The sequence below is a fragment of the Diorhabda sublineata genome, chromosome 1 (genome assembly GCF_026230105.1).
Source record: "Diorhabda sublineata isolate icDioSubl1.1 chromosome 1, icDioSubl1.1, whole genome shotgun sequence".
NCBI lineage: Eukaryota > Metazoa > Arthropoda > Insecta > Coleoptera > Chrysomelidae > Diorhabda > Diorhabda sublineata.
The window spans coordinates 30,237,536-30,254,596 of record NC_079474.1 but is presented as its reverse complement, the minus strand read 5'-3'; the positions used below and the strand labels follow the sequence as shown (position 1 = coordinate 30,254,596).

General features: G+C 29.6%; 1 protein-coding gene across 1 annotated transcript; it reads left to right on the top strand.

Annotated features, from left to right (window-relative positions):
• Window positions 1-64: 64 nt before the first annotated feature.
• Window positions 65-17,002, top strand: LOC130452547 (hexosaminidase D). The gene is made up of 6 exons (XM_056791884.1): window positions 65-343; window positions 656-1,171; window positions 1,222-1,487; window positions 1,963-2,240; window positions 2,637-3,056; window positions 7,928-17,002. Exons 2-6 carry the CDS (start codon window positions 676-678, stop codon window positions 8,340-8,342), a joined length of 1,875 nt encoding a protein of 624 aa, XP_056647862.1. The 5' UTR covers window positions 65-343; window positions 656-675; the 3' UTR covers window positions 8,343-17,002.
• The last annotated feature ends 59 nt before the right edge of the window (window positions 17,003-17,061 follow it).

Sequence of the window (17,061 nt, the reverse complement as noted above, 5' to 3'; positions counted from 1 at the left end):
TGTAATGTGTGTTGCCTAACGCATATATCCCTTATTGTATTGTTTGATATTATTGACAATTTAATAATTTATTTAAGTAGCAGTTATAATTTTAAAAGTCTTATAGAATTGCTAAGTAGTGAATATAAGTGAATGTTTCAAATTAGAACTGTATAAGTGCATCTAAATTTAACTAGAAGTTTATCTGTCGGTGTCTTGCTTTGATAAGTTCAACGAAACATTGATTTTGTTGTGAATGCATTAAAGTTCACTGCTCTTATTATACATTTGGTAAATCACAGCTTAACGCACTGTATTACAAGAAAATAAGTAGTAAGCATGATAAACAGTTCAACTATATGAGGTAAGTTTATTGAAATGATTGTTTAATTTTATTTAACTCTACTAAATCCCTGTAAAATAGAATTTATTTATGCTGCAACTAAAGGTTATGATTAAATTTTTACTTTGTTAATTCATAAAATAATTCAAATATTTAAATAATTATTGGTAAAAACAAATTTTTTTATTTTAATTTTTATATTAGTTTTTCATTTTCGTCATCCAATTTTACTTAGTTTCGGTATTTAATCCACCACATAGATTCATATTTTTTTTTAAATATTTATGTAATATTTCTAGTCTACATACATAAATTAATTTTTTATTTTCACAGTTAGCAACATAAATTCAAGTATGAACAATTACTTACAAAGATTAGGACTGACTGCTTGGAGAAAAAAGACTACTATTCTTGTAGCCTCTGGTTTCTTGTCATTAATAATATTTGGTTTACAATTCTCGCATTTAGATAATAACAGTACAAATCTAAACAATCTTCTACAAGATGAAAAAGATGCAGAGGTAGTAGCTGAGGCTTTAGTTAAGAGTATAAAAAATGTTAAATTTATAGAAGCAAATAAAAATAAATTGGTTGCAACTGAAATCGATCCTGAATCAAGACAAAATGATATTAATATTAAACGAGAAATTAAACAAGACAAACCATTTGAAAACATACATTTGGAGCAACAATTAGGAATACCTTTTGTAAATATAGATCCTAAAAATCCTTATATTCCAAAGAAAAGAATAGTCCATTTAGATTTAAAAGGAGCGCCACCCCTAATTTCATATTTCAGGAGGTTTTTCCCATTAATTCAATCAATGGGAGCAACTGGAATATTATTAGGTAAGACAACATTATTTATTATGTGCTCCTCTTATTATTTTTTTTTTCAGAATATGAGGATATGTTTCCTTTTTCTGGACATTTGAAAAATATATCTGCTAAAAATGCATACAGTGTGGAGAATATCAAAGAGATTATAAATCTAGCTGAAAATTCTCAATTAGAAGTTATTCCTCTGGTACAAACCTTTGGACATTTGGAGTTTGCACTTAAGCATGCAGAATTTGCTAATCTTAGAGAAGTTGGTGGTAGTCCACAAGCTCTTTGTCCCAGCAGAAAAAGCTCTTTAGATTTCATAACGCAATTGATTAACCAAGTAAGATATATTTATGAATTATTCTAATATTTATAATTTATTATATAATTTATAATTATTATAAATTATATATTATTATAATTAGCAAAAGTACTTAATGAGTTTTTTTATTAGATATATAAAGGAAATTATCCAATTAATTCAATAAGTACGATTTGTTGGCTAGTACAAATACAAAAGCATTTGTGTAGTTCCAATAGTATACTTTTAGGCAGTCATGACTAGCATGAAATAATGAAGTAGCTTTAAACAAAGTCAAACAACTATTTTCATCAAATTAGACTTCTGATGTAACATATATATAAGAATGAAATTAGTAAGACTAAAAATTGAAAGACATGTGGTTCTCAACTGCATAAGAATAATTTTGCAACAAAAATTGCTTTGAAAGTTTATAGAACCAATTCTGGCCCAGTATGCAAATCTAGAAACTCCTTCATTAGAGTAATCAATATATTGTTGAAAAAAATTTCAGGTAATGTCATTACATCCTTCAGTAAAATATCTTCACATAGGTTGTGATGAAGTTTTTCAAATGGGAGAATGTGATTTATGTCGATTGGAAATTCATGAAAATCTTTTCTTAAAACATATTAAAAATGTAGTAGACATTGTTCGTCTCAAATATCCAACATTAAAAATTATTGTTTGGGATGATATGTTACGTCATATATCTCAGCAATCAATGTTGGATGCTAAACTAGGAGAACTAGTGGAACCGATGGTGTGGGTTTATGCTGAGGATATTTACAGGTATTTACAAATGTATATTTTATAAAATATAGTGGACTGCATCTATATTTTCAAAACTCAATCCATTGAATAGAAATAAAACTGTTTTACAGTGTGGAAAGGAACTAATGTGCCATCTTCAACATTATTATTGGACTTAAATCTGTGTAAAGATCTAGATTGTTTGAATAGTACTCATGCAGTTTCTTAGTGACTCAAAACTTTCTTTTGATTCACTGTATACTTTATATATTTTATATAATATGTTGGCCTGCATCTATATTTTCAAAACCTAAGCCATTGGATAGAAATATATTAGTTTTACAGTATGGGAAGGAACTAATGTGTCTTCCACATTATTATTACACTTTATACGATATATTAATTACAATCAATACTTTGTTTTATCATCAATAGATTTGTACAACCTACCATATGGGAAAAGTATTCATCAGTGTTTGCAACAGCCTGGTCTGCTTCAGCTTTCAAAGGGGCATTTGGGGAAACTATGTATGTTCCTAATGCCCGTAGACATTTAGAAAATACTTTAAGATGGTTAGATACTATGGCTGCACAATCTACTGCATTCAAGAATGGAATATCCGGTATTGCTATTACAGGTTGGCAGAGATACGATCATTTTGCAGTACTTTGTGAACTACTACCTGCTTCAATACCATCATTAGCTCTGAGTCTGCTTGCTGCAACAACTGGTTACTTCAATTCGTCATTGAAAGATAAATTTTTGAAAGTATTGAGTTGTCCTGAATCAGTTATTGATAGTACTCCTTTCATTACATTGGAATCTGATCCGTTTTTATGGGAAAAAGTCAGTAGGTAAGATAAAATCATATGATATAGAGGGAATTAAGAAAAAAATTGAGTTTTTTCTTTAGTTATATCATTGTATAAAGAATAGGATAGTAGAACAGTGACAATGTTAAAACCATTTGAGGTAATTTTGCACGCCATCTAGTTACTTTTACGCTCGTTCGTTCGTTCGTTTTGTCGAAGCTATTAAGTACTATCATGGTGAAATTTTTCAATAATGTTGTTGAAGTTTTCAATGCACACTTATCATTTAAATAATAATTCTTATAGAATATAAGAAGCTCCTAAACTGACTTTACAGTCTTTGAAAATGAAGCGATCTAAACATTTTTTAATTAAATATCTCCCAAAATATACTACAGAACAATTTTATAACGTCGCAATATAATTTGAATGTACCTCGGAAGAAATTGAATTGGTGGATGAATCTGTTTGTTCGGATGATGATTCTTCTTCAACATTTAATGAAGCGAGTGCTTCATTTTCATCTGTTGGTAAAAGCAGTATATTATCATCATCAGCCAGTTGACTGTCTGCATTAGCACTTCTAGGTGGCCTCTTTAATTGGTGACAATATTTATTTTAAATGCAGCTCGAAATGCTTTTACTGTTGGGTTTCTGTTATACCCTCCTCTCTGATGATAAACAGAAAATTGATTTTCAAGTGGTTCTTGAATTAGTCTGCCTGTGAATAAATAATTGAAACGTTCATTTTTTTTATCACTTGCAAATTGTTTAACGGAGTTAATGGTGAGAAGAAAATCATCAAAGCTATCAGGTCTGGTCAAATTTCCCTTTTTTCGAACTTTATATAGATTTTCCAATAAATCATATCCTGAGCTTAAAGCGCTAGCACTTCTGGATTCCTATCGCTTAGAACACGATTACAGGGTTTTGTTGACTGTAAACGTACTATTCAGGACATCAAATAAATTTTTCATGGTTAGAACAAAGTTAACCGTGTTTTTAGCTGTACTTGAAATAAGTTCACCTGTTTCCAAAGATATCATTTTGGCAGAATAAACACTGTGACTTAACAATTGAGCAGCTAATTTAACCTTCATTTTTTCGAAAGAATTCGGGTTGATGTGCTTATCAGTCAGTTTCAATAAGGCTTTTCCTGTTTTGCTCCTTTTATCAAGATATTAAACTTTTCGAATGTCAGAAAAACATATGAACTGCCTATTAAATATGAAACTATTGTTCAAAAAATTGTTTCTAACGTATTTCAACAGATGGGTAGCATCAAAAAAACCATAATATTTTTCTCATTATGAAAAAAATAAGGTTGGTTTTTGTTAACCCCCAAATGATTTATGAGTTTCTGATTGGTAGTTGATAAATCACATACTATGCCTATAGTGTCTAGTTTTGTCTCACTAAGTTTTTCCAATGCCTTGGTAATTATACACAATAAAGAAGCATATGACACCCCACCATTCGACACAAAGTAGGCAATAGGAATTTTCCAGTTCCAGGCTTTCTTCCAAATTCGCCCAGATCTTCGAAACCCTCAATTAAATCGGTTTTCATGTTGTACTCAAGATACCTCTTAATAGACATTTCGTCGAACATCAGAATATATTTCTTCTCGTAAGGCAGCATCGTATCCGCCTTTAAAGTAAGGTACATAAAAATTTTTTTATTGAATCTAGGTTTGCAATTAAAATTGACAATCCATGATTTCACTGTTGATATTGCTGGCAAAATAAACCCTTTTTGTCTCAAATATCTGTATGTTTTAGGTCCTTTATATAATAATGACAGGGCAGTTTTCTTTTCAGATAGTAACCATGGTGATTTCATCTTATGTCGTAATTGCATATTCACAAGAGATTTTGTAAAATTCGTGAGATTTCCTTCTTCATACAAAACGTTCGCAGAAAGTTGCGTTTTCATAATCCTTTTTTTGTAGCTCTCAATTGAGTATTCAGGTTATTGACTTTTTTTCCCAGTATTGGGTAGCTCCATTCTCAACCGTTCATTTTCTTCTTGCAATGACTGCTTCCTACCTCCAATTCCCATAGAACAAGATGGAAAGTTCTGTAACTCTTTCAACCACTTTTCATCTTCATGGTTACTGATAGAACTATCTGTCATGTCAATGTTTCTGGAATGAATCGCGGCAATAAAATCACTATTTGAATATATTTGTGGATGTGAGGAAACATTCAATTGGATTATTTGTTCATCCAAATTTTCCCTATCCGATTCACTTTCTGAACCTTTATCATTTTTGTAGCGTTTTTTTAGATTGACTAATATTTTCACTAAAATGTTTGCTGCAGATCAGCTTATTTCTTAGTGATTTTTGGCTTAGATTTGCCAAAACAGCATTACCTGAAATAAGGAACATTAATGTTAACATACATATTTATTGTAATGGTTGTGGTAAAGTATTTTTTATGTTCAAAAACTTGAATTTATTTCATTTCAATAACGGGCATAAATGGAATAACGACTAGTAGCACCCTTATTTGGAATTTCCCTAATTGTATCTTATATCATCGTCGAAATGACAGAATTTTCCCGGTTAAGATAATTCCATACCTGTGTATCATTCTCAAAAACAACTACACATCATTGAAATTTCTTGGTATGCTCACAACAACGGTAAAAACACTCTCATACTTATCTTTAATAATAAAATCAAACAAAAAAGACCATTCAGAAGAATTGTAACAAAACCAGAAATAAAAAATATACAAATAAGTATATACGTACCAAAGATATTTAAATAATCTGATTTTAATATAAATATGTATTATATTCATTGGCTTTGTATTGAAAGTTACGGATCAATGCGAAAATTTGGATAAGACCTATCAACTACTACTAAAATACCTACTTATAATCGTTTTGTCAGTTTTATCATTGTATATTTATACAATGGCCTCACCCTTACCGATAAGTGTACCAACTAACCCAGGACCGGTCTTGGTTTCACATTGGAGAGCCAAAAGTTATAATAATCGAAAATATTATTTATTGTATTATCTATTTATACTTTTTGGATTTACCACAAAATAATATAGAAATTTAATAGAATTTAACAAAATGGATTTTATTCACAAATCTGTTATAGGTAAATCAAGCATGAGTCATATATTTTTGAAATTATAACCTATTAAAGTGCAATATAAAAAATATATACCATTAAAAAATATATCCAAGGCGTCATATTTAATACAGTTATAACGTTACAAAAAAGACACCAACTACTACAGTTGAAAATATAAATTGCCTTTCTCCAGGATTTTTTCTACGTAACATTAATAACAATAATTAATTTGTTCTATAGTTTTAAATAGGCTGTTTCTATTATCACTGTAGGAAGTTATGGATAGTTAAATCGTGAAATAAATAACTAACATCAATATTTGTTGGGATGATAAATTCATTCATAATGTGCGACTGGAAAAATGTACTTGAGGAGCTTGTTGCTCCCTTCAACTTTCAGAAATTATATTTTACAATGAGACCATAAATGCTTACAAAACAATCTGTTTGTTTAATGGTATAATAAAAGCAAGCAAAAGGTCTACTTATCTGAACCAAGTATGTATGGTCATAAAAGCGGGTACTTACTAGTAAATAAAATTATCTCTTGTTAAATGTGTTTTTTGCAATTTATATAATAAAATTGAAACTAAAATTCATTTTTATTGAAAGTATTCAACAATCTTAAGATGGTATATGGCGTTACTATATTCTTACCCTTAATAGATACGAGGACAAAAATGGTGATTATATTATGGAGGGACATTACATGGTTAAAAAAGTTCTTTTTTATATGGAAAACACCAGGTAATGGTTAAAGTAAAGCTCTCAGTACCTTTTTTGACAAAATCAAAACGAATATCTAAGACAGAAACGTATTTAAGAATAATCATTAATGATGTTAGTTATTCGAGATAAAAGTGTGCTATATTGCTTACATTGACTAATAATTATAATAAATAAGCATATCCTCATTAAAAACCTATATGTTTGCCTCGTGAAGGCACGAAACGTCGTATTTGTTGGTACATGTCTATAGTAAATTTGTATTCAAATAAAACTAGTATTTGATATTATTTCATTCAAACATTCTAATCCGGATAAAACAAAAGCATAATTTTCATGTATAACTTGAGATTGGAGGAAATTATAATTTTCTCCTTAATTGTTACTATTTTGTCAATTTGTTATGTCATAGAATATAGTATTATAACCATATTATAATATGTGATAGTCTATATACATTTGAACAGGTGAAATTTCTGCCTCATTGACAGGATAATTTCCAAATATAAACACACAGACACACTATCTTATTATTATGAGCTTAGTTCATGAACATAAAAAAATAATAAAAAATATCATTTCAATTTTTGTGAAGTATTAAAGTTCAGTCCTTTGTATTGGGTTAGTTGTGTTTATATATAAGTTTGAAATATTTTCAAAAATGTTTTATTCTATTCTGCTTGTCTTTACTATAAAGGTGGCTTCTAACTTTAAATTTAGGTATGATTCAAGTACTTTTGATAAGTTTATAAGATTGAATGGATTTGGAATTTGTAGTAAATCATTGTACTCATATAATATGATAAGGTTAACCTACTATCCTATTCTTTATACAATAGTTATATTAATTATATTTATTAAGACACTGAAGTTCTTTATTTGTAAATACAATTTGTTGATATTTTAGTAGATATGGGTTAGACAGAAAAGGGGGGAAAAAAATTTTGATTTTCATGGTAGGAATATAATTTTTCTGACTACGCTATATATAATCAAAAGTAATTTTATTTTTATTCAGTGTTCCATTAATTTATAATATAAAATAAGTAATTAAATCAACTCAGTGACTAGTGTAACCAACTGTTTTTCAGGTGTACATTTCCAGGTAGTCCAGTGTTTAGATTAACCAATCGGTTTCACAATCTTGAACTGGAAGCCAACGAATTCTTAGACGTCACATTGAAACAAAAAGGTTGGATGACATTGTATAATGTTCAACATAATTATAGTTTAGCACTTAGAGTTGAAGAACTTACTTTAGATCTACCTAGACTTTATCACGGGATGATTTCCTTAGCTAGAACTGCTGTTGACGCTATGAACGGCATCTTCGACAATTACACAAAATCTGAGTGGATAGAACAGAAAATTTTTCCTTATATCTTGCAATTTGAACAAATACAAAATGACAGTTATGTTTTAAAGAGCGTAAATCATTGGCCAGCTAGACCGCTGCCAATTTCTAAGGAAATGCAAAAATTAGCTTTCAATATTGGGTTACACTAGCAGTCATCAGTATATATTTTTCTCTTGAAATAATACTACCTAAAAACCTGTTTTTTTAAATGTGTAAAGGCCTGGTTACACGAACCAGTATCCGATATGACTTAGTCAGTTACTACATATTTTTTAATACATCATTCGCCTTTCTCTTGCAAACCGGTATCAATAGATCCTTATAGAAGATGTCTACTTTTATACCAGTAGCTTGCACTTGTATGACCAGGTCGTAAACCTACTGTCACACGATTATGTAGATAAAATCTATCACTTGAACCATTCGAATCAAATTTTATATTTAAAAATAAAGATTGAATAGAAATTTGAAAGTGAAAGAACGTATTGTAAATTCTGTGATCTAAAAAAATCTTTTGCTTGAATGTTTCTAAAAAGTATGTGTTTTTAGTTTTAAGTAACAATGGTATTTATTTCATAAGAATCCATGATATATCTAGGGTCGGTATTATAAAAGTTTTGTTCGACCGAACGTTCTTCAACCGCATGTAAAAATTCCATCGATGATTAACATCGTTCGGTATTATAACGCATTTGCAACCATCCGTTGGTCAACCGGAAATTTGTGCTGAAAAATTTACGTTGGCTGCATTGAGAGTTCAATTTTAACCAATCAAATCCGAGTGAACTGACATTTTCTGAGGAGAGTGTGTCAGTCAAAGGTTGAAGTATAGTTTTGATTGAAGTTTCCACGTGAAGTTGAGAAGGAGAAGATGATAACGACATCGTTCAAATGGTTCAATTAATTAAGTTCATCAAATGCAAGTCAAAATAAATGGAAATTGAGATTAGAAAGTACATTCCAACTCTCGGTTGACACTTCAAACTGAACTTTCGTTACGGTTGAACCGACCGACAGACAACCATCCGTTCAACCCTTGGTTAACGACTATAATACGCAAATTTGGCTTCAATTATAAGTTGAATCTCAACCTTCGGTCAACCGGACGTTAATCAACCGTCGGTCGAAACTCCACCGATGATTAACATCAATCGGTATGATAACGCATGTTGGTAGCACAGAGAGTTCAGTTTTAACCTATTAAATCCGTAAATTCGGATTCAATTAACAATTGAATCTAACCTTCGGTCAACCGGACTTTATAATCCCGACCTTTAAGGTTGATCCACACATATCCGTGCCGTAACATACCGTACAGTGACCTTCAGTGGAAAGAAAATATCGGCTTACAAAATTCTTAGTAAACTAAAGGGGGAAATACGGTATGTGTTCAAACATGAACGGCGAAGTGACAACTTGGCGTCCTTCATATTGTAAAGAACTGGTCGTTCCCGAACCAACTCAATGAGAAGCTTGTCGGTCATATTAGAAAAATGAGGTACACACAGAAAATATTGGAAAATGAATTGAGCAAACTCTTTTTCACGGTACGTCACGGCACGGCACGGATATGTGTGGATCGACCTATAGACGTGTGTTCATTCAAAATGGTACTCGAGTTAGTGTTGCTAGGTTTGAAAAAAATGTATTTATAAAAGTGAGAAATTCGTATTTTAAAATCAGTTTTTATGAAATAAATATTCATTTCAAGTACTAATTACAGTACTCGTTTAGATATATCTACACTATATGCACAAAAAAGAGATTTAGTTTTATTCTATATAAGATAACCTCTAAAAATCGGTCTAATCTTTAGTGTAGGTAGGCGATGTTGTTTTTTAGTGTGTCAATACATCACTTTATATGATCCCTAATTGGTAAAAAAAATCATTTTGTACTGATATTTATTGATGAAAAGTTAGGGATTTTATACTTGTTAATGATTCTATTTATAATATTTTATAGAGAATATTCGGATTTTCTTCATCTAGTCAAACATTAAAAAAAGTCATGAATAATTTTTCTAAAGCTATATTTCAATACAACAAACCAATCCAAAGCATTACAACCATTATACTTTCACACCTATAAATAGTATATAAATAATTTCATATACAGTATGGTGCAATTGAAAGGAATAAATCACAAGAATAACCTGTGCAGAGATAGTCCAATAGGAGTACCTCACATATCTATTTGAAACTTTGAGCGATGACATGCTCATATATATGACGACAAAAATAAAAAGATATACGAAATAACAAATTTGTTCCTTTCATCATCATATATCCTCTATACAAGGTGTGATCGAAAATACAATCAATTATTTTATCGAAAACAAATTACATATATTACATAACTTTTGAAATAATTGCCCTTAAATCATTGCTTTAACTTGATAAAAGATTTTTGTATCCAATTATTGGATGTAAATAAATTAAATCATAAAAATTGTAAAATAACTTTCCCAGAGGAACTGTCTTTGCAAATAATCCGTATTTTCAAACTTCAATACATTTATTGATTTATTAGAAACCACATAATTTCACGAAATAATAAAATTTGTTCAATTATCGAGAAACGACATTTCCCAATATGATTATCTCGTAATTGGTAACTAATATAACTCCAAATAGGGTTTCCCTGTATACATTATTGTTTTATAAGAAACATAGCATCACATCTGTTCATTATCCATTAAATAAAATGAGTTTTTGAATTACCAAATTCTTTTTCATCCTATATTCCTCCTTTAATGAACTTTTCGTATGATATCTGCTCTAGTTCCATTATTTTCATCCATTTATGGTTGGTCTATTCTATGTACACATATATACAAAGTTAGTGGGATTCCATCTCGCCTAGTGATCCACCATTTTCCGTTCAGCAGCTCGTTGTATCACTCTAATCTTATTGCAATTATTGATTCGACGAAAACGGCTTGCTTTTATTTGAAGGATTTTTCTCGTTAATCGAATTTTGTTATAGTAAAAAATTGACGTAAATCCATGTTAACGAAGTATCATTGAGATCTACTTTAAACTTTGAAAGCACACCTGGATTATTGCCAGAGATCTTCGTCTTTTACTTCAAGCGCTCCCAGGTGTAGTGCTCTGGAGCTCCTTAGTGTTTCACACTTCGAGAGAATGTGGATAGAGATCTCGTCCTCGTGCAACACAACCAGCACGCTGTATTATCTGCTAAGTCTAGCTGTCTCCTGTTAGAATTCGTAGATTGTTCTTACTTAGGTTGATACATTCAGAAGATCTCTGGATATGGTTTTCTAGTACTTTCTATGGAGTTTACAGTTCCCCTCTTGAAACGAACTTTGCCTCAACCAAAGAAAATAATAATAACTATGTTCTTGAAGGACTCATTTCCACTTTTAAAATTTTCATACGACTTGAATTTAGTATATTTTACAGATTTTAATATTTCGTGAGCTTCTTTTCACTTTTTCAACTCTGCGTTTTTAAGAATAAAGTTTCAAAACAAATACTATAAACGCGATGTCATTAATTTGGTATTTGGTAGCAGACTGACGAGCTAGAATGATTTCAAACTTATCTCACCATAAGAGGGTACAATATGTACTAGAAATTAAAAAAGATAACATTATAAATAATCGTTGTTATTAATTGTGTTCTGTATTTTGTAATCACACCTCGTATATATTTTTGCAAAACCTTAAATTTCAAACTTCCACTTGATATAGAACTTGAAAAATAATGGGATCCCTTTATCAAACAATTATTTCAATAAATGTTAGTAGGTTCTGTTAAAAAATACTTTAGCTGTTTGTCTATGACTGTTGCATATCATTTACCCAATCTGTATGATACTTTTTCAACAGTAATCTATTAAGTGAATTATTAATATTTTTTGTTTATCTTTTATTTTATTAATACAAATATCAAATCATAATATTTTTGATATTAATAATGACACTTAACTTATTTTCCTTTCCTTTTCCAACAATAATTACTTAATAGGACCAAGGACAATCGGTATTAAAGACTATTTTTAAAGTGCCAAAATTTTTTGATATTTTTTTTGAGATATTTGAATTTTTCTTGTCTTTGTGGATATTAATTATAATAACAAATTGACAATAATTCAACTTGATTACTGTATCATTATTTTTCTTTTGTATCATTGCAAAAAATTACAAACATTAAATAGTCATAGACAATTTGCTGTATATCTTTTGCTTAGTTCTAGTTGATTAATTTTTAATTCATATTTCATGATTTTTATTGTTTTATCTAATCAGTAGTGATAAAAAATACTCATTTTTTTAAAATTTATGTATAAGGTATAACTATCAGAAATTAGGTAACATGTATACCTTTTTTGTAGCTAAAAAAAAACAATTACTTGACTCAAGCCTTCAGATTAGTTCATTTTAAATGGCTAGTCATCTATACCCTTTTTTGAATATATTTTATGATTGTAAATGAAGGATATAACAAAAAATATAGTTTATAAATTAAACCACATATCATGACCAAAAAGAACCTGACTTAATTTAAGGGGCAACATCCTGTAAAAATTTGAAAAAGTCAATATCTTATTTTAGCTAAAATGGTAGGAAATTATGTTAAAACTGACGTTCTTAAACAAAAAAAAAATTCACTTGGACATTATATTAATAAAAACTTTTTGTTTTATGACTAATTTTTTTATACAAAAAAAAGTTTATCAAACTTCCGCGGTTTTGTTAAAATTTCTTATTTTTTGAACCCCCTACGGACTTCGCTTGCTTTTAGTTCAAATATTAAGAAAAAAACTTGATTTTTATGTTTCTGATAAATAGCTACGACCGAAACTTGATGGTAGTGGAAAATTCCTGTTATGCTTATAGCTCTGTATTGACGCCATTTTGTTTTAGAATGCTCTGTTAAATTAATTTAATTACTTCAAAACAAATATAATGAAATCATCTAATTAGATTTTGCATCTGATATAAAGTTTTTTTGAGAAAAAAAATTCCAAAAATAATCTTAAAAAACCGTACTCTACAGTGGTGTTACCCTTTGAATATGCAGTAAAAAAATTTACTACATTCGAATTAGGTTTTTTAAAAATTATAATCAATAATATAGGTGCCAGTATCTAATTGTATCTCTGGCAATAAAAACTTAATAGATAATTCAAATCCTTGTATACACTTTTTGTAGCTAAAAAGTACTAAAGAACAAAAAATTTTGTTAGTTAATCAGGACTCAAAATTAAACGAACCCAAAACTTGAGTCCTAGTTAAATTAAAAAATTTAATAATACAGTAAAGTATCATGAAAATTTCATTAAACTTTTTTAGCCATCTTTAGAAACTTGGAAAAATACTAATTTTTTTCCAAATTCATGTATAAGCTATACAGTTCAATATAATTAGTAAAATTCAAATTCGAATTGTCTTTTCTAACTTTTTCACTGCTAGATCCTCTTATAGTGGGGCTAGTGAACCTTTGTCTCATTTTAGTAGGTCTAGACGATTGTTCCGTGCTTGCGGACCACCCCTAAAGTCGGGCGTAACATTTTCAACATTTGACTGCTGCTACCAATTAAAATAAATCCAAAAATGTATTCTCATGTTTTAATAATCACAATCAACAATATAGATGTCAGTATCTAATTGTATCGCTGGCAACATGAACTGTTAAATTTAACAAATAATCTAATACCACTTTTTGTAGCCAAAAAGCATTAAGGAACAAAAATATTTTAGTTACTCTGGACTAAAATGTAAAAAAATGAAGCCAAAACTTGAGTACTAGTTAAATTGAAAAATATAATATTAGTATCTTTTTCTTTCATGTTCCTTGTCCGGTCTCTTTGACGTTGGTGATCACCATGGCAAAAGTTGTACGATTCTCTGCGAAGTGAAAAAGTTCACCAGCCCTTCTTATACCGGTCCAGTCTCGATTATTTCTGAGCCATCACTATTGCTTTCTTCCAACTTCACGGCGTCTCTTCATTTTTCTCTTCAGTATGAACTGTAAAGGACGATTTATTAACTTGACTTTTCATTTGCCGTTAGATGTTACAACATTAAAAACATTGAATTACATAATAACATTCATAGTTGCCGTTGGCGGCTTTTAATATAAACCGCAGTTCGTAGCAATAGAAAAAATCCAAACATATCCGTTTGTGTTTAATACGTGATTTTGACGTATGACGTTAGATTTTCGACCCCTGTTTATTAGTCTCATATTAAATTTCTTCATATTCTTTTTCTTTTCAAGTTTTGTTATTGCCATTGTAAACATAAGGCCTAATGCTCCCAATAAAAAACTCTTCGTTATTTTCCATATCATTCATAAATACCAGATTACAAACAAAAATACAAAAATATCACAACAATTTTTAAGTTAACGGCAGCACTTCAAGTTTATGAATAGGGTGTGGAACTCTCGAACTGCAACAGCAAACGGAAAGTCAAGTTTATGAATCGGCCTTAATAGACAATATTTATCACCCCTCAAAATATGACCAATTTATAATGTATATCGTCCAGTGCTGCCTTTCAACGTTTGCTGTTCGTAGTACTTTCTCGTTTGTAACATGTGTTCATGAAATATGAAGTGTTCTTCTGTGAAGCCATATTTCAATTGCCTTCAGTTGGTTCAGCGTACTGACCTTTAGAGTCAGAGTCAGATATACATGGAATTTATCAAAAAATTTGTACGTAACATAGTTATTTCGAAAAATCAAAAGAAAACTCCATTTGTCCTCAATAATAAGACAAATTGTTGCAGAAATAGTCCTGGAAATAACGATTGAAAATTTGAAATACAAAAAGTAAAAAATAGTTTAATGCAATTACATGTAACCAGTTTGTTTTATGATAATTTACAAGAGCTTTTTATTGAAAATTTATTTCCTTCAAAATATGTATTGGTAAAATATTTAAGATTAATGATTAGTAATGTTTGCACAAAAAAGATATTGTAATGATATATCAGTCGATATGATAGATATTCAATATAACAATTTTTATAGTAAAAGAAACGTTGTTGAAAAATAATATTTGGATACAAAATGACGGATAATATTTGTAATAACATCATAAATTATCCCAATATATTTGATATTGAAAGTTATTAGGAAAGCTTTCGAAATCTTTCTGATATATTTTAGTGGACCAACACCCACTCGTCGTCTGTCGCGGTACATTCGAAAATTAAAAAAATTAATGAAGTTACAACAGTATTAAAAACGTTTAAGAAAGTTCCTTCAGTAAATGTAAAAATTTGGTAATACCTGTAATGATTGTTCTATAAATATATAAATATCATCCCTATTCTACAAGAATTTAAAATCAAGAGTTGATTAAGAAAGGAATGATTTTTATGAAGGAAGTCAAACATTTTATTATTTATTATAAAAAATTCCCTTTAAGCAAATTAATATAAAATAATATCTCACATAGTTGTACTGATACTAATCCACAGGTATTACAAAAAGACCGTTATAAGGTTAAAGATAGAACTGAAATCAGCTGATATTAATAATTTTGAAAATTGTTGGATAAAGAACAATCTTACATCATTACAAAAACATCGCCATGATAGAGGTAATTTACCGCCCCCCCCAGCATTTTTCTGTTTTTAGGTTCATATGCCCCGTGTGGGCAATTTTACATTTTGGCATGTTGGAAGGACCACGATTGAAGAGGATACAAAATTAAATTTATTTTATTTAGCGTATACTTTCATAGAAAAATCGTCATAAACTTGAATTACACCAAACTTAATTCTTCAATAAACACATTTAGATCAAAATATATAATAATGAAAATAAAGGATGGTTGATCCAAGTACGTTAGGCGCCTCTGGTATCACTTGGATCAATCATTTTTAAGTACTGAACATTATCTCAAAAACTGGGCAAAGATACCCCGAAGGACAAAGTCACCCTAATTGACGGTAACAGACTTCAGCAGCAATTTTTAAGCACCCAGTATAATTTTTTCAAAAATTTCAAATGATTTAGAAAGCTTTGGGTATTTTTTGGGGCAAATTCTAATAATTTTTGACTCTTTGTTTAAAAAAAAATGTGTGAGCGTCTCAGATAATTTGAACTCAAGTGTAGTTCATTTAATTTTAGTCAAATCGGATGAATTGAGTTATTTACCTCCCTTTCACCGATGCAATACCAACTTTTGTTTTACGAAAGTTCAGTTTATTTGACAAATGACTGAAAAATTTGAGGATTGATTTACTTGTTTTATGATCAGTTCTTACTGAATAGAGTTGTGATTAATATTTGTGAATATCATTTTACTTCACTTTTGTATTGACAAGTGCATTTTGGTTTAGAATACAATCTCAGTTTGTTATTCCATTTGACTCACCATATCAAAGTGAAAACAGGTGAGCTTATGATATCAGCTTAATTTGAAATGGAGCAGATCATTTGCAAAAGGGAAGCTATGATAAATTTCGAATGAAGTTATATTGAAATCCATCATAGATTTGTATGAAAAGTGGAATTTGTGAATAACTGAAAATATTTCTACTAAAACAAACTCCCCGAAAAATATTAGGTCATCATGGTGTACCCTGTATATTAATGGCACCTTACAGGTTTTAGTATATTTACCGCTACATATTTGTCCCTATTTTTTATAAGTACAAAAACATTTATATTTAGGAATGATTACATGCTTGTGAAAAATATGAATTTTATATCTCTATTCTACCTGTTGTGATACCAGTGTTGTTTTATTTATATATTTCACCAAATAGTATTAATGTTCAAAATATATGAAAAAAATTCTCTAACGTTGTTTTTTTGCTGGATACTTGGAATATAGATAATGATATTGGAAGGAACCAGAAACAACCTAAAAATTTGGCATTT